The 27264-nt window shown below is 32.1% G+C and overlaps 1 protein-coding gene across 1 annotated transcript in view; it reads left to right on the top strand.

Annotated features, from left to right (window-relative positions):
• The first annotated feature begins 420 nt into the window (after positions 1 to 420).
• The window catches only part of LOC118195923 (uncharacterized), a 115858-nt gene continuing 89014 nt past the window's right edge, over positions 421 to 27264 (top strand). The window contains exons 1-5 of the mRNA XM_085817008.1: positions 421 to 499; positions 587 to 690; positions 12337 to 12408; positions 12491 to 12569; positions 24556 to 24620. Coding sequence (XP_085673134.1) covers positions 671 to 690; positions 12337 to 12408; positions 12491 to 12569; positions 24556 to 24620 — 236 coding nt within the window. The 5' untranslated portion in view covers positions 421 to 499; positions 587 to 670. The remainder of the gene's footprint in view (positions 500 to 586; positions 691 to 12336; positions 12409 to 12490; positions 12570 to 24555; positions 24621 to 27264) is intronic.

Genomic DNA, 27264 nt, shown 5'->3' with positions numbered 1-27264 from the left:
ATATTATCAAAAATTTAATAAAGGAAATCTCTCCCTAAAATACTAAAAAGCCATGTGATGGAGCTGAAACCTTCTCACATGTTTCCTTAATGATCTTAATAAATTTATACTTTTTTAATCTTAAGATTTAATAGAAGACATGTGAAAAGCACATAACGTAACTTTGTTGAGTACCGTTACGAATTATAGAGTCATTATTTAGTCAACGTTTGAAGAAGGTTTTTGCTCCAAATGTTGACTAAATTGAGTTTGATTAGTTTTACTTTTACCTATGCTGCTGATTTAAGAGCGTTGTTATCTTTTCAGGACTTGTTTACCAAATTATCATGTAACAACAAAAACTAGCAAAGTTCTATCAACAGTGCCAGCTTCAGATAGCTATTTATATTTTTCAAACTGTAACTGCAGCGATAACATTGTATTTTTCTGTACGCTGATTGGTTGCCAGCTTTAAAATATAATTTGACCAAAATTTAAGTTGCTATCATAACGCAAATAGGTATTTTCTGTTTTTATAAATTTTTAATTTCGATTTCGTCGATACAGTGTTTAATCTCCCCTTCTAATTATTTTTTTCTGACTGCAGCAATTCTTCTATCATCAGATCTAATCTGTTGAAGATGGTATTGGCATATATTCACGATTGTTGATATATATATTGAGATTCAAGATGAGTTCGTGTCTTTCAAGGTATGTTACTCAGAAGATAATGTTAACTTCTTTTAAAATCATTTAATATAAATTTCATTTGTTCATTGTATTTAAAATAATATACATATAAAGTAATAATAAATATAATCTAGAAAGAAGAAAACTATATTTTAACCGAAAAAATGTGTAATTTAGATAAATCATGAAAAATTTTCAGCGAGTCTTTCATCCAGGAAACACATATTATTTTGAATTTCCTCATTAATTCACACTTGTTTTTAATTCAAGCATATTAAATTTAGGTACTTTCTGATTATTTGAACTCAAATGCGATTAGCAGAAAATTTGGTTTAATCCTAGTATCTGGTGCACACGGGATTTCACTACTTTTGGCGACTTTATGATGAGCAGTAAAAACGCGACATATACGATGAGTAGTAAACAGGTCATTCAAAGAATATATATGGTTATACATAATATATACTATATATACACACATAGTATATATACTATGTATATACACACATAGTATATATACTATGTATATACACACATAGTATATAGTGTATAGTATGTATATATATGTTCTTTGGATCATTTTTGGTGTTGGCGATAATTTTCAAAATCACGCCAAGGCTGCACCGTATACTAGGATTTTACCCTATCAGCTATAAAGATATCTACAAAAATTTTCGGTAAAATCCTAGTATACGGTGCAGCCTTGGTGCGATTTTGAAAATTATCACCAACACCAAAAATGATCCAAAGAACGTATATATATATACTATACACTATATACTATGTGTGTATATATTATGTATAACCATATATATTCTTTGAATGACCTGTTTACTACTCATCGTATATGTCGCGTTTTTACTGCTCATCATAAAGTAGCCAAATCCCGTGTGCACCGGATACTAGGATTAAGCCGCTGATAGATACTGTTCTGCTCATAAATAATAAAAAGAAGCATTTTATGAGGGGAAGGAACAAATTATATGGCCAATGTTTATATTTTTACAGACCGTCAATGTTGTTCAGCAAAATGACTGTGGTAGACCATATGTATTCAGACATATCTGGTAAGTCTTGCATAGGTCACCTATTGCTGCACTAAAAAATATGCGTGTGATTTGTACGCGTTTCATGGTAGTTGTACTGAATGTTGAAACTGGGAATGCGGATGATCAGAATGTATCCAAATTTATGGTTTAATCCTAGTGTACGATACATTGAGGATTTGGCGATACAGTCCAATACCGAAAATCCGCATTGCCGCTCAAAATATAAATAATCTATTTATAAGTTCCAGAAACCGCAACATGGAAAATGAAATACAAAAGAAAAAACTCGATTAATTATGTCGTAATTACTGAATAATAATGAGTCATTATGGAAATACCACAGCCAGAAATACCAAATTAGGCTAAAGTGCAGAATCGCCCACTTCTTTATTTGGCGCGTTTTACAAGAGTAAGAAGAATTGGATTTTTGTCTATTTTGTTTGACTTTTTAAGTGAAAATAGGTCGATGCGTACATGGATAAAGTCAAGGGAGTGCGCAGTGCCATTTTTGTGCAATTCTGGGATGTTTTTTTAAGTGAAAATAGGTCAATGTGCACATGGATACTGAGTTAGTGCAATTCTTAAAAAACACGCCAAGCAGTAGGCGATTCTGCACTTCCCCCAAATTATTGACATCAAGCTAAAAGTTTTCCCCCCTCTAATCTGCAGAGGTAAAAAAGCAGACGATTGACTCAACTTTTCTTTCAAGTTCACAATTTACATTGTTGTATTTTCTCAGCTTTGTTATTTCACGAGATTGTTTAATTCTGCCATTTTGTTTTTTAATTGGGATATTCAATTGATAAATTAAAAATATTTTTAGCTCTTTTTAATACAGTGATAGATAAGAAACACATTCATGATTTTACTGCTTTCAACATTGAAAAACGTAAACACTTTTCATTGACGATAATGTAAAAAGTAGACATTTTGCAAAAGATGGAGGCAGGTACTACTCCTTGGGGTAAAAGTATATTTTAGGGTACCCCTTGGCAAAACTTGCCGATTTTTGGCAGTTCATAGATACCGAGTTTGCGCAATTCTTTGACTTATTATTTTGGTATGCATAACGGCGATTTTGGTTCCCGAAACATCCCATGTTTCAAAATTTCACAGAATCATGCACCCGATTATGTCACAATAGGGTTTCCATAACATTCAACTACTCAGGCTACCATAAAAGAAAGAACAACTTGGCGATAAATGAAACAACAACTTAGCCTTAATACAAGGGGTACCTTAAAGTCTACTCTAATCCTCCTTGGTTTATAGCAGAATTGTATGGAATTGTGGCATGGACCATGTATAATATACAGAAAAATAAAGAAAACTCGTTGAAATTTTCCGCAGTGTTTTATAACGCAGGAATCCGAAACCGGAAATCTATGCAGGAGCCAAAAACGGCAAATCTCTATACTGTCTTGTACAAGTGGTTCCGGCAGCGACGGAGTGATGAGGTAACCAATTTCAGGACTGCTCCTGAGAGAAAAGGGAAAACAGTTTCATGTTGATTTAAAAATAGAGGAGCCATGTGATTTCATCAGCGGTTGGCTAAACAGATTTAAGCAGAGACATGGTATACGTTATCTGAAAGCATATGGGGGAAAACTTCAGCTTATAATATAAAGATACTTCAGGAGAATTTGATGAATTTTCTGTGTTTGTGGCAGATGAAAATCTTAGCCTAAAACAGGTTTTTAATATGGACGAGACTGGACTTTTTTAGTGATGTTTGCCAAGAAAGACATTTGTGACAAGCAAAGAAAGTGCATCGTCATGGGTGAAAGAAGCTAAAGAAAGATTTACTATTTTAGTATGTAGCAATGCAGCTGGAACTTACCAATGTAAACCAGTGGTACTGGGTAAGAGCACCAATTCCAGAACTCTGAAAGAAGTAAAATCCTTACCTGGGATTTGTAGGAATAATAAAAATTCCTGGTCATGAAACAACTTATGACCAAATGGTTCATGGAGTGTTTCTTTAAAGAGGCTAGAAGGCATTGTAACAGTGTGGGTTACCATCAAATTGCAAGATTTTATTATTGTTAGACAACTGCTCTGCACATCCAGATGCAACCATTTTAACATGTGATAATGTCCTGGCCTTTTTTTGGGTGGGGGCCCAAATACTACATCATTGATCCAACCAATGGACCAGGGCATAATACACAGTATTAAATGCCAATATAAATCAGAGTTTTGGAAAACAATTCTTTCAAGTGACCTTTCTATTTCACTTTGTGATTATAAAATAAAATTCACTATCAAAGACTGCATTTATTTATTAGCTGAATCTTGGAATTTTGTTTCCCAAACAACATTAGTAAATACTTGGCGTAATGTATGGCCGTCTTCTCTGTTTATTGAAAATGAGATTGATGACAGTGAATTTTCTGGTTTTAAGGTCAGTACAGTGGTTAAAGCAAGAGAATTGCTTTTATATTCAAAAGAAAGACTAAATGAGGAAGCTTTGCAAGAAGAAGGTATCGTTAAATGGATGAATCGTTGAATGGTGTTCAAATAAGCCAACACTGACATATCAGATGACCTATGTGTTATATATGTTGACTTGTCAAACATAGATAAATTACTGTTTATTTACGAGGGTAATCCCCAAAAAAAAAGGTCTCCTAGATTTTTAGATATACAAAGAACCGTTTATTTTCTATAATTGCTACATCACTTTAAAGATTGCAGAATGCTTTATTTTTCAACATAATCGCCATTTTGGTCGATGCATTTTTGTAGACGCTGTGGCAGTTTTACAATGCCCGTGTCATACCAGCTTGCCGCCATGCCCTTCAGGAAGCGTTGAAGAGCTTCAGGAGCATCCAGATGATCCTCCGATCTTTACGCAACTTAACAATCGCGAAACTCAACGAATACGAACTCAACAATCGCGACAGTTGAGGACTCAACTTTCACGATTGTCTTGTCGGCAATTGACGGCCTCCCGCTCCTTTCTTCGTCATGAATTTCAGTACGACCAGCTGTAAACTCTCTACACCACTTGCGAACGTTTTTGACATCCATGCACGACTGTCAATCACTTTTGTCAATAGGCGGTGAATTTCAACCGGTTTAACGCGTTTTGCGTTCAAAAATTGAATAACTGCGCGCACTTCACACTTGGCGGTAACGTTTATCGAGAGCTCCATTTCGAATGACTGCCAAGCCAAGACTGAGCATCCGAGCGAAACGCCTGCGTGCTTATGTGGTAGCGGAGAAGGCACCACTCACAACAGTGTTGCCAACAACCGTATTAAAACTTTCTCTGCGTCCCCAAAAAATAGAAGACCTTTTTTTTGGGATTGCCCTCGTATAAGATTAAATTAGATTACTTATACATAAGATAGACATTGATGCTACATGGTTGGCGGCAAGTGCCGAGAGTGTGACGCAGCACAAATACCGTGCACTTGCCTAACTAGTCAGGTTAGAGAAACTGCCATTTATCGGCAAGCAAAGTAATTAATATCTAACATGCCCTTTTTATTTATAGAACAAGACTAGTGCATGTTACTAACTTAATACAATAATTATTTTACATCATTACTTACTTAGCAGTTAACTTAAGAAAACATTTTGACATTAAATTATTGCTTAACAGTTGACTTTAGAGAACATAGCAAAATTACATAGCTGGAGGACTCACTTAAATCTTTAAAATTGTGACTTACTACTTAAACTGATATTTTAGAATTCTGAACAGTTCATTAAATTCCATAATTAGTCTATAAATAAAGTATAATTTTTTGGCATCAATAAGTTCTTCCTAATTGCCTCTATATCGAAGAGCTTTTATTCTATTTCTACTTGACCGTCTTAACAGTGGTTCAGTTGACACATTTCCTGGAATTTGAGAATGTTTAGTAGAATCACTTTCCTGTTCCTTGGGTGAATCCTGCTTATCATTATCTACAAGAACAAGTTGATCCAGTTTTGATTGATCAAGTCCAAACAAATCTTCTGCTGTTCTGTTCCACTCTGTCATTTCACACATAGACTTGTCTTTACGAATGCGATGTCGGTTTCTCCTATACACAGTTCCATGATTCTCTTTTATGACATAAGATCTTGGTTGAGGACCTGTCTTCATGATCATACCCTGTTTCCAAGGCTCTTTAATTTTCCATTTGAACCACACTTTATCATTTTCATGAAGTTTTGGAAGCTGGGTTGCGTGTTTATTGACATATTTCTTTTACACCATCTGCCTTTTTTCTAAGGCTTTACTTGCACCTTTTATTTGAAATTTTGGTTGCAATGCTTTAGTATGTGATGTCAGAAAAGATCTCAGTCTTCTTCCCATTATTAATTCAGCTGGAGATGGCAAATCTTTTGCAGGTTGAATTCTAGAATCTATCAAAACAATATATAAGTCTTTTCCTTCTTCCACAGCTTTGCTCAGAGACTTCTTGAGTGTTTGGACAGATCTTTCAATTTGCCCATTTGCTCTTGGAAAATGTGGTGATGTGATGTTATGCATAACACCCCATTCTTCAAGAAATTTCCGCAATGCTTCCGAGTTGTATGGTGGTCCACCATCGGTGATGAGCTTCTCTGGTATTCCATGTGTTGCAAAAATGAACTTCATAACGGTCATTACAGCTTGAGCAGTTATACTTTTAAGTGGTTTCAGCTCTACATATTTTGAAAAGTAGTCAATCATTAACAGATATTGTTGTCCTTTCAGATAAAAGAAATCACAGGCAACTTTTTGCCAGGGTCTCTCTGGTAGATCACAGTCTAAAAGAACTTCTTTCTGATTAGACTGTTGCTATTTCTGACATATCGCACGTTTTAGTGACTTGTGCATGCTATGTTCGGCCACCTTGCATTCACTGATGATATTTTGCAGTGTCTTTTTTGCTCTATTTTTCTCTTGTATTAGCCGTTCTTGTAATGCTTTATCTGAGATGCCTTGAACTATTTTATCACGGAGCATTCTATCTTGCGCTCCCCCATAGTTGCAATCTACTATTGTTCATCATAGCCTTGAGTAAAAGTCCGTGAATTTCTCTCCTTTCTCTTGCTTTATTTCCAGAAACTTGAATGATGCATAAATCTCATTCTGATAATCTGCGAAATATTTGTTGAATTCTTGTAGCACTTGTTTCAAGGACACTTCACTGCTGCCCGCTTCTGGCTTCAAATCAATGATCGATATTGCTTTTTTAATTCGTCACCTCAAACATGTCGAAAAAGCGCAGTTTTGTACTTTCCGACTCTTTGCTACATCTTAATGCCTCGATTTAGTCCTCGAAGTCTTCCTTCCAGTGTCTCCAAGCTTCAGAAGGGTTCGATCCAGCGTCAAATGGTGACGTGGGCAGGTTATGCGCCATTTTTGATTCCAAGTTTTTCAAATGCACGTATCCTTAAAATATTAATTTATGCATTAAATTCGTGAGCATGGTTAACTCTGACTGCATGTTATATATGTTGACTCGTCAAACATAGATAAATTACTGTTTATTTGTAAGATTAAATTAGATTACTTATACATAAGATAGACATTGATGCTACATGATTGGCGGCAAGTAACGAGAGTGTGACGCAGCACAAATACCGTGCACTTGCCTAGCTAATCAGGTTAGAGGCACTGCCAGCTATCGACAAGCAAAGTAATTAATATCTAACACGATGATGAAAACATTAGCTCTGTTTTGAACTTGCCACAGCAAAAAAATTATTCCAACATCACAGGTAGTGAAGTTGATAGGAGTGAAAAATTATCTTTCAATTCTGAGGGTTTGGAACATAGTGAAAAATACCTGAAATTTTTTGAACAAAAGAGCTGTGTCACAGAGCAAGAGATTATGACTCTATATAATTTGCAAAATAAAAATGAAACTTACTCTGGAGCACCCAGAGTTTTAAAACAAAGCTCAATCAAAAATGCTTTGAAACATGTAAAAAAAAAAAAAAAAACTAAATGTTTTATGCTTTATTAATATCCCTTAATTTTATATCTTTATTGTATATGTCTTAATGCTTTTAAATGTGCCTGTAATCACTAACATAAATCAATAATATTATATAATATATATATATATAGGTAAAAATATACTTAAGGGTGCCCCTTGGTGATTTTTGGCTATTGGCCAGCAAAGCACAATTTCAAGATGGCCACTAAATAAAACCAAAATAACAAATCAAAGAATTGCAGAAACTCAGTGTCTATGTATACATCAATCTATTTTCACTTAAAAAAAACAGATAATTGTGCAAACTCGGCATTGTGTACTGACTTTGTCCATCTACACATCAATCCATTTTCACTTAAAAATTGAAGGAGCACCCAATTCTACACTGGAGCCAAACAAAAAATATATAATCTCAATAAACTGCATTTTAAATCGAATAGTGAAATAACATAAAAAAGGAAATACATCTTATCGTATCTACACACTACACAAAGGAAATATCCACTTATAAAGGAAACACTTACCTTATTTAAAAATTTCTCTGCCTTCAGTCTGTGGCACACAAAATTCCTTAACAGCATCCAAAAACTTTCCTCAAACCATGTTCCCTTTCTAATGGAATGTTTTATATGGTAAGCATTTGAACCTTTCTTGCAACAAACCCATTCAAAGTCATCTAAACAATCTTTACATTCGACCATACACATTTTCTTTATACAAACAGAACACTTATAATTCCCTTGAATTACATCCAACAAAGTTTCTTTTTTTCTGTCCTCAACCACTTAGAAAAAAAAAACACCTTCCACTCTCTTGTTTCCACTCCACTGGCAACTTCCACTCTCTGTTTTCCCCTCACTTTCCACTCCACCGGCAACCATTTTACAATGCAAAGCACACAATATGTGATGTACTTCCTAACTGACATCTGACAGATATTTTCCCCATCAGTCAGATTCACAGCAATCATGCAACCAGTCACATCATACTAAAATATAGGTTAATCAAAGACTCGGATGCAATTGCATCACTTGATTCAAGCTTCTGGGCGATTGCCGCATCCTTTATAGAATGTTGTAGCTCTCGCATAACTTTTGGTAACATAACATGAAAAAGTCTTTGTAAAGTTACTTCAGTGACATTGTCGGTGAAAAAATGGCATATCTGCTACATTTCAGCAATTATAGGCATGTATGGAAATGTTGTGCATGCTACTAATCATCAGAAGTTCAAATGGCAGTTGATATGACAAATCTCTGGGAGGCCGGTCGATGAGGGTGAAGCTAACTAGTCTAAACTTTACGTAGCCAATGATGAGACTAACCGAAATGAAGTATTGCTAGATATGTGTATACAATTTTTTTTTTTTTTAAAGTCTTTTATAATAGTAAACTTAGAAGTATATTTGAATGGTAATACAGTACAAAGTCCGTAATCTGGATGTCCATTATCCGGAATGATCTATAATCTGGACCTCAAAGCCACAAACTTTTTTTATATGATTTACGCATGTGCGTAATGCGTTTATGCATGCGTGTTTAATGTGTAACAGACAGTATAAGCTAGGCTAAAATTATCTTTACTGATTCTAAGGCATTTCAGTTAATGTTGCAGATTGCGCTGTTCCTTAATCTTCTGATTGGATCCAGCTTATTTTTTGCAGGCTGTTAGAGCAATTTTATAAAAATTAAGCTTGAACTTTCGATTATGTCAAAAAGAGTTTCCAATTCTGGAGCTGCCAAAGGATCTACAAAGTGAAAGCATGTTTGATGTCTATCAAAAAAGTGGAATTGCTGCAAAAAATGAATAAAGGCATATCTGTCTCAAAATTATGCGAGGAGTATGACATTGGAAAGTCAACTGTATATGACATAAGCAAAAAGAAAAAGGAACTTTTTCAATTTTTTGTGGATTCGGACACCCCATTTGCAATGAATAACAGAAAAACGGTTTGTTATGCTGAAAGTGACGATCATGACAAAGTGATGATTGAATGGGCCAGACAGCGTCGCAGTGAGGGCGGGCCATTGACAGGTCCAATGCTAATGGCTCAAGCCAAAATATATAATGAAGAAATGAACTTAAGCACTGAGTGCACATATTCGACAGGTTGGTTAACCAAATTAAAAAATTACTATGATATAAGACAATTAAAAATTTCAGGTGAAAAAGCTTCAGCTGATACTGAAGCTGCTGGACAATTTGCCGATGAATTCATTGAACTCGTTACTAGTGAGCAATTATCTTCAGAACAAATTTACAGCGCTGATGAAACTGGTCTTTTCTGGCAATATGTACTGCGAAATACCTTGGCAACCTCTACCGAAAAAGCTCGAACTGGTGTCAAAGATTCCAAAGCGAGACTAACAATTTTAGTATGTGCAGATGCTGCAGGAACGCACAAGTGCAAACTTTTCGTAATCAGAAAACATGCGCGACCTTGAGCATTTAAAGGAGTAACGATTTTCCCCGTTATATATCGTGCAAATAAGGAGCATAGATGACACAAGTATTGATTAATGATTCGTTTGAAAATCATTTTATACCCGAGGCTCGGCAACATTTGAATTGGTTGGTTTACCTGATGATTCAAAAATAGTCCTGATTGTTGACAACTATTCGGCGCATACTTCACTTAAAGTTTAAGTGAAAGATAATGTATCTGTATTATTTTTCCCTCCAAATCGTATGTCTGTCATTTAGCCTGTGGATATGGGAATAGTGCACACACTAAAATGCAAATATAAAGTAGCATTTTAAAAAATCTATGTTAAATTTCTTGAACAATGGCAAGACTATTCAAGACCTTTTTGAAATTTTTTAGCATAAAATCTGCTGTGTGGAGCATCGCAAGATCATGGGAGGATGTGTCCTCCAGATACGTTTAAAAATGCATGGCATAATTTATAGCCAGTTACTTCGGACATTGCAAAATAAAGGTGAAATTTTCCAGTTATTGGTTTTTATAAAGAAATGTGGAGAAGCAGTAATAAATGAAGATGATGTAACAGAAGTTTTTCATTGCGGCGGCAATGCCCCAATCATCAATCAATTAACGGATGGCGAAATCTGTAGTATGGTTCTAGATCCAGAAATAGTGAAGAAAGTGATAGAAAGTTTATTGAAAACGAAAAAATTTCGATTGACAAGTTACTCGGTATTTTCGACACAGGAGTTACAGGACTTGAACAGTGGAACTTTGTAACTGAACAAGAAATTATGTCTGTTTATAGAATTAAAGAGAAAGTAGTAGCACAAAAAAAAAGAAGCAACTTAAACAACTTACATTGAAAGAAATGTTTAATAAAGTAAACAAATAAATGTTAAGTTTTTTTTTTTTTTTTTTTTTTTTTAAATAATTCTTAGATCATAAGGTACTTTTCCGTTTCACCAGCGCAAATCTCGCCAAGCAAACTTTATTGGCTACAACATATAGTATGCACAAAAAATATTTAAAAAAGTTAGTTCTAAGAATTTTTAATTTTGAAGGCAGAAACATTTTAACATCATTTTAAATTTTGTAAAAAGCCAATAAAGACAATAAATTTATAAAAAGGCATTAATTTAAGAATTTTCTATGCTATCATGGTTCATATCACATGCCCCCAAGTGATTTCATCTCACATAAACTACGCTACAAAAATATAATTCTCTCGGTAATTATCTACATTAATTTCAAGTCAAATCTTAATTTGGAATATAAGTTTAAATGCAAGAATTATTTCAATTCGTTCAAATAGCTTACTCAGAAATTATGTAAAACTGCAGTGCTTTACTTCGCTAGTAAAGAAAAAGAGGTAAAAATGGAATGTCTTGGAAAAACCTGAAGTCGAGCATAACCATTAGGATTTCCTGCTGTTTCGCAATGATATGTGAAGAGCTGTTTTAAAAATGCAGAAGTATAATAATTAATAATTGAAGTGATTTATAACTGAAATGTTTTTGAAATGTTTTGAATGTTTAAAGAATAATTAAAACTTTAACAAAAAAAAGGGGTGAAATACTTAAAAAAAACACAGTTGCAGTCAAACAAGTTGGCATTAGATGAAGCCCAAATAGGAAGGATTTCATGGAATTTTGTGACCAATATACTATGATAAATGCTGGGGCTTACTGGCAAAAATCTGATATTTCCAACTTTGTTACCTTTGTGCGCATAAAGTAATTTATTTAGCTTTAGCATGTATTCACAAATGATGTTATTTACGTTAAGAGAAAAAGGGACACTGGCTCTTTTTTTTTTTTTTTTTTTTTTTTTTTTTTTTTTTTTTTTTGTATTTTAATGGTTTGTAGTTTCAGTAATTCTACTGAATGAGAACAGATGCCTGCATACCCTTTCAAATTATGTTATGTGTATCTTTCTTTATATGTGGTATCAGATTACTTTTTTTAATTACTTATCAACACTTATGTTATCCTTATTTTAATTTGTCAGGCAGATAAAATAGTAATATATCCTTCCTTATGTTTCATGCAATTTTTGCGTGCTGTTATAAAGTAGATAAAAAATTTTCAGAAGCTATTGGATCACTTAGTAATGGAATAAAAGCATAGCATAAATCAAGATATAAACACAGTATGTTGATGCTATGTTCCAAATTTCTATGTTAAGAAGGAATTTCTAAAAGTTGAAACAAAATGTTATGCTAGTAATTAAAATGTTAAAATGATTTTCTCTTTTATTGTTACAGAAGCAAAATACCTTTGCCTGTTAAATCCAGAATACCTGTTCCTACATCATCTGTAAAATTAACAAAAAACTTGTAAGTAAATGCTTTTAGTTTTTTAAATTTATTAGGCACTGCATTATCTCTTTTATTAAAATTCTATTTTCTGTAATTTAAGGCCAGCTCCATCAGCATTGAATAAAAATACTCCTGATAGCAGAACGGATTCATATGTAACCTCTAAATTTTTACATAACGTAAGTATTTTAAATATTATTACTGATTTATTCATATTCTAGACAATTAATTGTCTTCTCCTTTTTCAGTTTTAGGGAAAACTAATATCTGTAACTTCTTTTATATTGTTTTTTAATGTAACCAGTTTCCATTGGCAACAAATTTAGAGTAATTTTCTCTCAAGGCATTTATGGATACTTATGTATTATTCCATCAACTGTGAAAGTTGGCTACCACATATCTCCAACTTTTACGAATTTTTCGTAATTTTTAATTAATTTGTAATTTGTTTATCTTTACGATTTTATGATCATAATCCATTTTTTACGATTTTTTTCCTTTTTCAAGTGTTTTTAGTGATTTTTGTCGAAATTTTAGAATTCTTCGCCAATTCAGCGATTTTCGCCAATTGCATCGTGTTTTACCGCCAACTGCCGACTACTTCGAATCCAGTAACCTGCGGTTTCTCCCAACTTGCCGCTTAACCAGCCAATCCAATGCGCTGAACTTGTTTCTCCCACTCTTTTCTTTGTGGGCGCCAGATTATTTTTTTCACGTTTGCTTCAGCAGTAAGGGAATTACTCAGCGAGCGTGGATTGTCGCATTCTTTTTTTTTTTTTTTTTTTTTTTTTTCCCACGTGCTACGAATTTTTTTAATACGTCGTTGTTACGAAATGAGTTAAAAAAAACCGTATTCTCAATATTTTCGGCCTGCCTACAAAGCCGAATTTCCAACAATTAAAGAATCCTTCAAAGGAAATAACTATGCATTTTGCAACGCATGCGTGTGTGACTTCATAATAAGTCATGGTGGAAGAAGCGACATTGTGAAGCATGTTAAGTCTAAAAAGCATGAAGTTAATGCTTCGGCTTCGACAACGTCAAAGAAAGTGGATGATTTTTTTTTTCAAATTCGGCTACGAATTCGGATGCCGGTGTCATTTTGGCAGAGTGTTTGTTTACTGCATTCCTCATCGAACACAATGTGCCACTAAGCACGTTTATTGATAAATTTCCATTTTTGTTAACAATTAAAGAAAATGAATGCCATAATGATGCTTTAGATGAACTACAGAACCAATTTTCTGCTGCACAGTTTGAAGACTTTGCCAGTTCTGGAGAAGATAGACTTGATGTCCTCATTGGTACCTTAAAAAGAATAAAAAGAGCTGATGGAACACCAAAATATGATAGACTAGCAAGAGTTTTATGTGCTATTCTCGTAATTCCACACAGTAATGCTGAGTGCGAGAGAGTCTTCAGTGTTGTGAAGAAAAACAAAACTATGTTTCGTTCTTCAATTTCACCAAAAACTCTAGAAAACATTTTAATTGCTAAATGTTATGAGGAAACTAATTGTTATGACAGGAAATTTTCCAAAGAATTTTTGGCTTAAAGCCAAAAAATGCACTCTAAATTCATTACAATAATTTTTTTATGTGACAATAAGTTCTTGTTTTATGTTTCCTAATAAATTTTTTAGTTACTACTTAATTGAGATTTACTAATGTAAGTACAATTTTCTTTTTTCTATTTGTATAAATTGTTATTTTTTTAATATCAAAGCATGATATTAATTCTTTGTGTTCTTCTGAATTTTTATCTTTAGAGGTTGGCAGGTATGCTACCATCGAGTTGGTGGAGATTCTGCCAAAATAGTATCGTCATTCCTCCAGAATTCTGAGCTGCACTTTTGTTTACAACTCTTACAATGAAACATTCATCAGTCTCTCTGCGCAATTCGGCTTCGTGCACTCTAAAATATCTATTTGTCCATTTCGTTGACCCTAGTTTTACTGGAAGCTCTGTTTAGAACAACATGAGTACAAATGATTGTTTCAATCTACTGCTGTTTTGTTGGCCATATCCAGTTGTTCTTTATCCCATTGAACAAATGTTCTCTTGCCCAGGTGTAAATAAACCAAAGTGCAGCCACAAATTCTACACCCCTCAAATTCTCTCTCTCTCTCTCTTTTTTTAATGCAAGGGAAAAAATATAACAATAGAAGTTAATTTGTGTCCTTGTACATAAAAAAGTGGCTTACCAAGAATCCTTTAGGGTTACATCAAAGGAAAGCACAGATGTAGAGCATGTTGTGAAGTCATGCTCATAACTGAGGCTAAATCATGCTGCTCCACTATTAAAGGGATAATATGTAAATATCGTTAAATAAGAAAGTAATGAATTATATGCTATCGTTAAATAAGAAAGTAATGAATTATATGCTAATAATATGAAAAGATATTTTTTCCCATTTTTTACTCAGAAGTATGAAATACCTATTTATGTAACCAAACATAAATTTTTCTACTTAAAAAATATAGGAAATTTTTATGATTGTGATTAGAATAGTTCACTACTGGATATTGAATTGTTAATTTGACCAATGTATTCCTAAAAACAGAAATAACTTTACTGTAAGGTACTCATATATAATTGTGTTTATTATAAAATATGTGTGAATTTCAGAATTTTTATAACTTAAGTGTTTTCATCAGCATACATCAGATATGAACTGTAAGACTATTTCCAGAGCTGCCAACTATCCTGGTTTTTATTGAGGTGAATGTTTCCGAGCTATAAATGAAATTTATTCAGTCAATGAAACAAATTATACTAATTGCACATTCTCCCATTTGTAGTGATTTTCAGCATAAATTTTTTTGATAAATTTGATTTCATCTGAATTTACTGTAGATATTTCTGAATTTATGAACCAATGATTCATCTTATGAATTATGAGCCAATGTTTCTGTTAATAGCTGTGTTTAATTTTGTTTTACATCAATTAATTATTCATTTAATTTTCTTTTTTGTGGTACATTGCTAATCTATCCACACTATAACATGTAAATTAATTATTAATTTTATTTCTGTTGATTTTTGTGACATATATAACAGTAACACAAATTTTTATATTAAAACAAAATTATCCCAGTATAATTTCTGCACAATATGCTAATGAAATTAATCAATTATAGACAAAAAGTAAGAAATTTAAAACCAACTCCACAAAGACAGGAAAGAAATGAAATTCAAAATTTTCAGCTAGAAAAGGAATTCAAAATTTTCAGGTGAACTTTCATAATTAAATAATTTAGAATGGTTCTTCAGCTAATTCTGAACACAGTTGTTTTCCAAGGGAAAAAGAGTTAAATTGAATCTGATCTACCTCCTTTTGATAATGTTGAATCAGATTTTGATTGCATTCCTCTTCCTATATATTTTGTGTTTTTTATATTTCCCATCTCTGTAATTCTACTTGGTTTGATGACTGTTGGTTAATTTTTTACATATATAGGAGGAATTCTGGATTTCAGTCAGTGGATTCAGTTCTGGATTCAGTGGATATCAACAGTGGCATTTATGTATTTAAAAGGTGTCCTTTTGCCAGTTATAAATTAGTTCCTTATATTTTGTCGATCTTAATTCTGGTGTAAAGAAAATGCTGCTCATGGTCAATTTCAGAGGGATTCGAGCTCACTAATATCTGACATGATAAAATCATTTAAGATCTAAAGTAAACAAATTCTGCAGCATTGCCTTTTGAAAAAGATTTTTGGCAACAATTCTTATGCATGTATTAATCATTTTCATGCTAAGTTTAGTGCTTTATGTCTTCTGACTCATAGTTTACTGAGCAGAACTGTATATTTGGTAGTTTATTTGGGCAGAAGAAGCACAAAGAAAAAGTTAGAGACGACCAGAAGTCTGTAACTCATCCTTTAAAATTAAATTGAAAAGCAAACCTGACTCTTATTCTCTTAGCTGCAACTAAATTATTATAAAATACAAATAAGGAAGTGACAGACCCAAAATTTTAAATGAAGGGTTGTCCAGTTCTCAGGGCTGCAAGTCATAAATTAAATATGAACTACTGTTCATAGATATAGATTATTCTGTAGTTTTTAATAATAAGTCAGAAATAACTCTATGTTTGACAATTGGGGTACTTTCAGAATTACAAATTAGCTTCAAAACATGTCCTAGGTATGAATAGCTAATTTTTTATACCTGCATCCTCTCAAATTTGAATTAAATTTGTATGCCTTTGAATTGGAATACTTGGAAATAATACAAAAGAACTAGAACAGAGCATAAAGTACATTTTTAACTATTGCTGCAAATTAAAATCGTTATAAGTTTTTATGTTCTAAATTTGAATACAACAAATCAGTGTTATATAAGATCTTTAACAGTTGTATGACACATTTAATAATAATTTTATAATTCTCTTAATAGCATTAAATGCAAGAAACTGATAAGAAGCTTCATCTGTGGTAATAGAAATTGTCTAAACTTACTCAGATTAAATCCAATTGTTTGCACAAAAGCCCAAGTTTTGTTTGCCAGTTCTTAATGAAATGCCAATATTAGTTCTTATTATCTTAGTTAATAATATTTGTTTATTTAATAAGAATGTAGAATAACTGAAATAATGACTTTTTCCTAAGGCTTATTTTGGGAACTTTTTTGTAAACTTTATTCCATTCAAAATACTCTTTTATTGACATATTTACAAGTTTCTGGTTGCATAAGCTGATTAAAAAAAGCTTCTATTTAAAGAAATAATCAAGAGGCTGGAGACACTTTCCTCCATCTCACAAAATGCGGTAGGCTTTTAAAAGTTAACATTTTAAACATTTGTTTTGATACTCAGTCTTAAAGAGCACAGTGCATTATACATTTGTAGTACAGTCAAAAGTCGTTAATCCGGACTCATCGGGACTTCAGCGATTCCGGATTATAGGTCATCAGTTTAAATCTCGTAAGATGGCATGCAGAAATTCTAAAATTAAAAATATGAAACCGTAATTTATGAAATAAAGAACAATTATGATCTAAAGGGTATCAAAATTTACAAACAAACAAAAAAAAAAGCTTAATATTTATTTGTTTACTTTATTAAACATTTCTTTCAATGTAAGTTGTTTAAGTTGCTTCATTTTATGTGATAATACTTTCTCTTTAGTTCTATAAACAGACATAATTTCTTGTTCAGTTACAAAGTTCCGCTGTTCAAGTCCCGTTAATTGCTGTGCCAAGAATACCGACTAACTTGTCAATCGAAATTTTTTCGTTTTCACTAACCTCTCTGTCACATTCTTCATGTCTTTATCCATTTTTTGCAGCAATTCCACTTTTTGTTTGATGGACATCGAAACATACTTTCGTTTTGTACGATCCTTTGGGAGCAGCAGAATCGGAAATTCTATTTGACATAATCGAAAGTTCAAGTTTACTTTTATAGTATTGCTCTTACAGTCTGCAAAAAATAATAAGCCGGATCCAGTTAAAAAATTAAGGAACAACGCAATCATCAACATTAACTGAAATAGATAATTAGATAATTTTAGCTTATACCATCCGTTATACATAAAACGTGCATGCGAAAACGTATTCTGCGCTTGCGCACACGCATATGCGCAGACGTAAAAGGTCTTACGCGCATGCGTAAACACCTATGCGCATGTGTCAACGCGGCGCATGCGCAGAAAGTTTTTAGCTTTGAGGTCCAGATTATGGGTGTCCGAATAAACGACTTTTGACTGTAAAAGCTGAAACAGAAAACCCTTGTCAAGGTTCGTAGCGGTCCTTACAAGTGCTTATAAGTCCTTATATTTGAAAATAAAATATAAAGGCCCTTATAGGTGCTTACTTTTTCTTTAAAACCTTTATTTTTTTTTTGTTTTTAGTGCTTAATTTTTGCTTTAGTGCTTTTTTTTTAATCCTTTTTTTTTAATGAATGCGCATTTTTTTCCCGTACCAAAGCCTAAACTAAATAAACAACTTTTCTTCTTTATTTGCAACGTCAGATGGTGAATCATACTCCCGGAAATTGCTTTCCACCCTTTCTCTGCATTACCGTAACCTATGGTGCGTGTGAGAGTACAGACAGGTGCATGTCGTTCTATTGGTTGCGGAAATTGTAGAAAATTCCGGTACATTCGGTATTCTTTTCCGCTCACCCAAATACTACACACGTTTGAATTTCTATCAAGATTTTAATAATTTGCATTCTTGTTCCGCGTGCTCAGTTCATATTCGTGTTTATTATGATCGTTATGCTTATATTATGAGTATATGCATGAATATTTATAATAATATAGTTGCAGTACCTGCTGAAGTATAGATAAACTTCCAAAAATGGGCGTGTTTTTACACAGATTAGCTCTCTAGGGAATAATATTCGGAATGCTTAAATAAAAGAAAAGTAATCGAATAGGCAAAATAATTTCTCTCTCTCTCTCTTTTTTTTTTTTTTTTTTTTTTTTTGCCAATACATTATACAGTACAGAAGTTGGGAGGTTCTCCCCTTTCTGCGCAAAATCTCTAATATTGAAGCAGCGGATTTTTTTTTTTTTTTTTTTTCCTTGTGTGTGTATGTGTGTCACTGTCCAATCTGGATTGAATAGGACTAAAAGTTTTTGCGGTTTACCCAACCTAAGTGAAGATTAAATCAGTTCCGGAAATTTAACACAGTCTGTTGAAAATTAGAATCAGAAACACCCCAGATTAGTAAGTCTCTTTCTTTTCCTTTATTTGGTACTTTATTCTCCGAATACCGGCAGCTGTTGATTTCGATTGCGTAATATCACATGTGGAAGAATTACGCCGCACGTATTGCGCAATAACGTTTGCGGTATTTTGCAGAAATAATTAATTTTGATGTTCAGTCGGAGATTTATTTATGAACACTGAAAAGAGTTTTACTGTGCTTTCTAAGCCGAATAGTTCCGTTGGTCTATTTTTATATGATGCATATATCGAATGTCATAATCATTTATTTAGCCGAGAAATCTAAAGAACGGCTACAATCTCCCCCACTCCTCTTTTTCCAGTTACTATCCGGAATATTCGGCAATTTCTGAGTATGCGGGTTAGTTAAGCTTTAACTGTTAAAGGAGACTGCATGAAGCAATTTCCCGTCTTCTGATTTCAGAAATGTGCCTCTTTTTTACTTAAATTACTTTGCTTGGAATGTATGTTAAGGGAAAACTGTTATGCAATGAAAATTTAGAAAATGTTCAGATTTTTGATTTAAGTTAAATTATTTAAATATTAATATGAGTGGAAAAATAAATTGTATTTATTATTAGGTGCCATACGAATACAATTAATATGGCTTATTATTTATTTTCTATATTTTGAACTGAAATTTCATCATTAAATCTTGTAATATAGTTTAGTTCTGCATAGTTTTTTTCCCCCTCTCATTGTAAACTAATTCTGTAAATTGAACTGTCATTTAAAATTTAAAAAAAAAAAAAAAATTGTTTTCCATGGTTGAGGTAATGTTCATTTTCTTAATAAATATGGCATTGCTCATATTTTAAATTACAAGTGTAATTTTTCTTTTAAGGTTATGCAGTTGTGTGTAATGTAATTAGACAGGTGCTTATATTTTTCCTTAAAATGTGCTTGAAAAGTGCTTATAGGTGCTTATTTTTTTAACTAAAATGTGGCTACGAACCCTGCCTTGTGGAAGCTGATTTTGCATATGTGCGTTATCTTCTTTGTCTCCATTTAATTTTTCCAACGTGAGAATTTTGATTATATGTAGTATACAATAAATTTATAAAAGCAGTGGTACCTTTCAGTTATTGGTGCACCACTTGGCACGATACGTAAAATGCTACTGCAAAATCAAATTAGAGATATAAATGGCAACCCTAATTATATGTACTTGCATGGAAGAAAGGACTGTTTTATTAAACCAAAAATAAATACTAGAACAATGACAAATCAAAAATTCACGAAGGAGAGTGCATGTAATTATTCTAACTGACAGTTGTACAATGACTCATGCCTAGTTACTGTTGAGAAAATTTTCTCAACATGAGCTCTCAACATAAGTAATAAACCAAAAGTCAGAAAAAGAATATGCAGTTCTTTGAAATAGCATTTTGTAAGTCTGTCGTGTCATGGCAAAATAACAGTACCTCAACTATAGTAAAATATGGTTTCATTTTCCAGTTTTCATAACATTTGAACTAAAGCCTTTCAGACTGGATTACACTTTTGTTTTGAAAGAACTTGATCATAAATGTTCACCTTAAAAATCTCAGAAGAGAATTGGTGGATCCTTATTCATTCTTCCTGTTTATCCATAGTAATATTTAACACTGCTGCATAGTTACTCATGAGCTGAAATGAAGAGGTTATCACATTTTGGCATGCTATCAATTGAAGATCTGATCCAAAAGATCTCTACTAATATAATATATTTCTGAATATTTATGTATTCGCACTACTATTTTGGTGTTTTTTTGGAGAACACAAAGAATGATAACTTGTAATAAATGGTTTTTATGCAGATATGCACATATATAATTTATATACATCAAAAACTACTTATAAGCAGATTTTTATTATGGCGGAAATTTCATGGAAAATCTCTTAAATTTTCTTTAAAATGCATTTTTTTATGACATATTATATTTAATAGGCTAATCTATGAAGCTATAAGTAAAGTGTTTGCAGTTTCAGAAATACTACTCACGTATAAGTGAAAAAGACCTTAAGCAGCCAGATTTTTAGAATGTATCAAACTCTAGCAGCAGTTTTAATGAAAAAGGTCACCATTTTTATACCTATTCATCTTGTTGTTTACCAAGTTCATATGCAGTATTTTCATGCAAATTGCCTTGAAACTATTCTTAAAGGCAATTCACATGAAAATACTGTATTCCTGCAGAAATTTTTCAGTTTCTTTCATTGCAAGAACATCCCAGAAACACATATTTTACAATTGAGTTTAAAAAAAATAAACAAAAACTAGAAAAATAAGGTCACCATTGTCTATAAATATTATGAGGACTTGGTGTACAACATAATAGGTACAAAATTGGTTACATTATTTGTTTAAACTGTAGAACTGTTGCGCACATTTTTGCCAGAGTTTGATGCATTTTGAAAATTTGGCAGCTTCAACATGAGGTTTTTTTTACTTATATGTATTATTTCTTAAACAGCAAACACTTTATTTACTGCTTCATAGAAATCCTATTAAATATAATATGTCATAGGAAAACATGCATTTTGGCTTGAAAATTTTTAACTGCTCTTCAAAATTATTTCCTACTCACCCATCTTAGAGATACTATATAGCAGGGGTGGCCAAAGTGCGGCTCGCGAGCCTGATATGACTCTCGCAGGCAATTTGTGCGGCTCGTGGATATAAAATATATGTATGAAATATGGTAAACTAAAACTGTTCTGTGTCCAAAAAGAAGTAATTAATTAGTTTAGACTCTTTTTACAACGTTATCAGGGATTTCTTTCTATTTAAAACCTCTTCCACTGCTTCTATAATGATGTAAATATGAACTTGTAGGCTTTTAGAAAAATCCAGATGCGGCTCTCGAACATTCCCGAATTCAAATGTGCGGCTGTTATTGACATGAAGTTTGGCCGACCCTGCTACATAGTATTAATTTAGAAGTCAAACAACAAAAATCAGCATTGTATTTGCAAATTTTCACAGAACTAGTTTCGATGCTTTTATCAGACCATCACCCTCAGCTGCCAAAGTGCAAACGAACGAGATAAGATATAGTAATTAGATAGGTAAGAATGGCTTGACAGCAGTTAAGCTACTGGCATAATGTATTGATGAAATGAGAACTAAAACATAATTTCCTTAAAGACTGAAGGCCAAGATGGATTGGAATTAGGAGCGTTGAAGAGAAAAATTTTTTTGAATGTGAAATGCCTCTAGAAAATCTAATTCACCAGTGGAAGATGTTTTTTGAATAAAGAGCGTGCTCTTCCCAAAATTCATCAAAGTGATATTTCTTTCTGCTCTATTTGTATGAAATTTAGGCTCTACCTCGTATCTGTTAACTAAATATTTAGTTTCTAGATTTTCCACTCTATGGATAATAACATTTACACCATAAAAAATTCAATAATGTTTGTAAAAAAAGTTAAAAGCATTTCTCCTAGAAATTTACTCATCATTTCTTTTGATGTAAAATCATTATTCCCCAATGTTCCAGTGGAGGGTGCATTAAGATATCTAGAAACCAGACTCATGAATTGCATTTTTCTTGCATCGAAATTGATGAGCTAATTTACCTCACTAAACTCTGTTTGAAACAAGCACATTTTGTTTCCCAAAATAAGTATTACAAGCAAACTGAGGGATTAGTTATGGGAAGCCCCCTCAGTCCCATCCTGGCTGATACCTACGTGCATTATTATGAATCAAAATTATTTGAAACTTTAAACTTCGCAGTATAGTTCAGCTACATTGACAATACTTTTACCCTGTTTGACGGTAATAAAGATGATTTAAGCAAAGTTCTTTCAACAATGAATTCCATTGATCCTGCTGTTCAGTTCACTTTTGAACTTGAGACGTGCAATTCTCTTCCGTTCCTCGACATTTTGGTAACACGTAACACATCCAACTTCAGTACCACAGTTTACCATAAACCTTCATCAATTTGCCTTCTACACATTTCAAATATCATCCGATTAAACAAAAGTTAGCTCTATTTTATTCCTGTTTTTCCCTTGCACTTCAAGTTTGCTTCTCCAAATTTTCTCTTGATCAAGAACTAAATTATTTAAAAGCAGTAGCTATTGACAGGGACTTTTCACCCAATATTATTAATCAAGCAGCTAAAAAATTCTCATCTCAACACACCAAAAAGCACACATTTGTTTTGGGAAATTATAAGAATTCTGTTGTCATTTCTTTCTTTCCATCAATTAGCAATAAAATTGCACGTATTTTACAGAAATTTAACTTTTGGGTCATATATTCTCATATCAATAAATTACGAGTTCCATACTCGATGAACCCATTCTGAATATGAATTTCTGGTATATTTACAGGATTCCTTGTCAGTATGGTATAATTTACATTGTTCAAAATTAGAGAGTCTTAAAATTTTGCATTAAGGAACCTGAGGCATATGGTAGAAAAATGGAAACACAAAAGTCTTCTGTTGCCCAGCATTGTTGGTCCTAAAATCAATCTTTCAATTTTTCTGCAGCCAAAATTATTCAAAAAGCATCTTGCATTGATGAATTAGATTTTCTAGGGGCATTTCACATTCAAAACAATCTTTTTGTTCTAGTTAACGACCGTAATTCCAATACATCTTTGCCTTCAGCCTTTAAGGAAATTATGCTTTAGTTTGCATTTCATAAATAGATGGTGGCAGTAGCTTAACTCCTGTCCAGCCATTATTATCTTATCTTACCTATTCACTATATCTTATCTCGTTCATTTGTGCTTTGGCAGCTGAGGATGATGGTTCGGTAAAACCATCGAAACTAGTCCTGTGAAAATTTGCAAATATAATACTGGTTTTTATTGTTTGACTTCTAAATTAATACTTGTTTGGCATGCTTTTTTATCTTAATTGTATGTATATTGCTCTTATGTGCTACATCAGCACATACTTTAAATGAAAAGTTGTGTTGCATTTCATTAAAACAATTAATGATTTTATTATTTGATAAAATATTAAAATATTCTTCTTGGTAAGTTTCACCTTTTTTTTTTTTTTTTCTATTTTTAACTGCAAAAATTATTTTCAATAAATTAGTGAACTAAAAATAATACTTAAATCTATATATTGTATGGATTCATTAAAACCAGCATCTAAATAAAAGAGTTGACAGTAATATGCTGTAATAACTATCCTTCATTTCTGAAGCAATGAAAGGTCTTTATTACAGTTGTATTAATTTTTATACCTCCTGTAGGAAGTATCTTTTACTCAAAGCTGAGCCTTATTTCTAAGAGATAAAAAAATTGTCTTGAATATGGAATATACAATGTTTATATTAAAATTGGCTTAAAAAGGCCTAAAAAATGTTGATATTTGTGTTAAAAATGTCAGTGTTCATTGTTAAGCCATCTTTTTTTTTTTTTTTTTTTTTTGTTTTGTTTTGTTTTGTTTTGTTTGTTTGTTCACTGTTGTTTTAACAAACTGTGTTTGTATGAAATGTAATTAGAACTTTACCTTTTAATTTGTATACTTTAGAAAAAAACTGCTAAAGATGGAAATATGAAAAATGCTAGAACAATCAAGAAAAATTTTCATGAAAAGTAAGTTATTTGATCTCAATTTAGTTTGTGACCCAAAGTTTTATTTATTTATTTATTTATTTATTTTCATTTTTACTTAGCAAATGCTATTAAAAAAGTATTTGGCACTTTCTGGTTGTCAACACTTCTTTCAATTTGCGAGGGCCCGCAGATAGCCAAGAGGTAAACTTGGCATAGGATTGCAAAACACTGGTAGTACGTTCTGGGGCTCGAATCCTTGAGAATTGGCTGGCTGCATGGCGTTTTTTAAGTTTTAAGAAGGATTTTTAAGTTCAGAATTGAATTCTTCAAATTTTTCTGAAGCAGAAACACTTTGATTAGGATCGATAAGAAAGAATTGATAAGAAACACTGGATCTTCCCACCACAGTACATAACATAAAAGTTTATCCGGTTCCTTTCCTTGGGAAAGTAGATCTGCACTTTTTTCTTCAGATACTGCATGCAGGATTCGTACAGTCCTTAAAAGTCCTTAATTTCGGCCAAGTCCTTAATTTTAATCATCTGAAATTTCTGTCTTGTTTTTATGACTGTTGTTTTGAGTGTGAATTATCATTATGGAGGAATATTTTTGGCAATTCACTGACAAATATAATTATCTTTTGAATGGGTTCATGAGTTATCATTTGTTGCTATTTCTAATGTAAAAGGCGGGATACTGGAGTTTATGAGCAAAAAGTCAAACAAAAGCATTTCAAAATTATTTCATTTTTTTAAATGAAGAGCATTTAAACAACTTTCTGCTTTTGAGGATGTGAATTCTTTTATTAAATGGCTCTAAATTTGGTGACTTATCAAAATTTTGGAGATATTAAGACAAATTTCTTTAGAAAATTTTTTATTCGGATATCTGGGAGTTTTTCGACGATTTTTTTGGAAACATTATAACATGGATAAATTTAACTAAAATAATGGTAATATATTTAAATTACATTTAAGAAATAAAATTAAAATAAAACATTTTTATTTTCTTTTGCTGTCATATTATAAAGTGGCATCACTTTCCATTTTGGCAACTTATTATATAGTATTTTGAATCTAAAAAATAAACAAGGTAATAAATGCTATAAAGCACAGTTTACAAAACAATTCATAGCAAAAGTAAAATAGCTATATAATTAATTAAATATTTCTTCCTTTTTAATTTTTTCATGGTAAGAATTTTTCCCGTGTAATTGTCTCAGAATATTCAGAATTTTCAGAATATGTGTTAGTTTTCTCTATAAAACAAATTTTACATTTTTTCCACTTTCTTTTTCAAATATTTCTAGCCCTTTTCCTCTTACAGAATTGGTAGGACTAATTTTTCTTTAGGATTTCACGCATTGCTACTTGGAAAGTTTAGACGGATTTGAAGGCAGGATTTACAGACCCACAATTCTAGAGGGCTCCAGAAAAAATTGACAAAATGAAAATTTCTTCATTGTATTAACACATAATGGATGTATTTTGCAGAAAGTTGGTGATGAATTTCTTACATTTTGGGGAATTTTCGAAAGGACAATGAAAACATAATATTTGAATGTTGTACTTTTGATACTAGAATTTATATTCAAAAATTACATTTAGTTTGTATTATATATGCTTATATTAAAAGTTTTTCATCAAAAGTCTATTGATTTTATTTTTAAAAAATGCTTTTTTGACCTTTCAGAATTTAACAACTGTCCTAATATTATTACAGAGGTGATTGTTCTGCAATTATATATATTTTTATACAATAGATATAGCTGCTCCACCATTGCCATTTTGTAAACAATAACATTCCAGAATTTATTTATAATATGTTTTAAAACAGTCTGTCATTCATGATATAATTTTATCATAGTTAATGGTGGAAAAAATCCAATGTTTATAAGTTTAAACATTATATTGAAAAGTTTATGAAGTTCATTTCTGATTCTGTTTATTACTTAGATGGAATGTATTGTACATCTAGAATGTATTGCAGTTTAAGTCTTTGATTTCTTTTTTAGATGTATGTTTTTATATATGTAAAATTAATTTTTAAGTACACTTTAAATCAAATATTTTTGTGCTGACATTTTATTTATAAATGTATTTTAGTGTCAGTGCCAGCAAATATTTCAAATGCACTAACACTCATTCCTGGTGTTACCTACTCTTTTCATGCAGTTAAAAAAAGAATTTATTTGGACTTCTAATTTTGTGATAGAATTCATTGCTGTAGCGAATGGTAGTTTAGTATGGAAATACTATATAGCAAGTTTTCTTAGTTTGGCAAAAACTTAATTTGAAATTTATTGAGAACAACTCCTGTTATAGGTATAATGGTAATACTTTGGGGGTACAGCCAAATTTTTCATTACAATTCACATGTTTTTGTGTTTTCAAGTGATACCATAATTAATTTACTCTCAGCACAGCCAGTGAGCACTACACTTCTAACCTAGAATTTTCTTAAAACCCACCTAGAAATTCTAGAAAAATAAGGGAATTTTATTCTCTTATTTAATTGGCAAACCTGTGTATGGGGGAATGTAAAAAGATGGCAGCACTAGATGCATAACTGAAATAAATATAAAGATATCCAAACAAATGTTTCTCTCCAGAGTTGGCAATTAGTTTGGGAATGCTCTCCAAAGTCAACCATGAGTTTTTGACTTTTTGTTAAGGATGCAGAT

This window comes from Stegodyphus dumicola, chromosome 1 (genome assembly GCF_044657685.1).
Source record: "Stegodyphus dumicola isolate Sdum_Otavi_A_Nest chromosome 1, ASM4465768v1".
Lineage (NCBI taxonomy): Eukaryota > Metazoa > Arthropoda > Arachnida > Araneae > Eresidae > Stegodyphus > Stegodyphus dumicola.
This window is presented reverse-complemented; position numbering and strand designations above follow the sequence as displayed.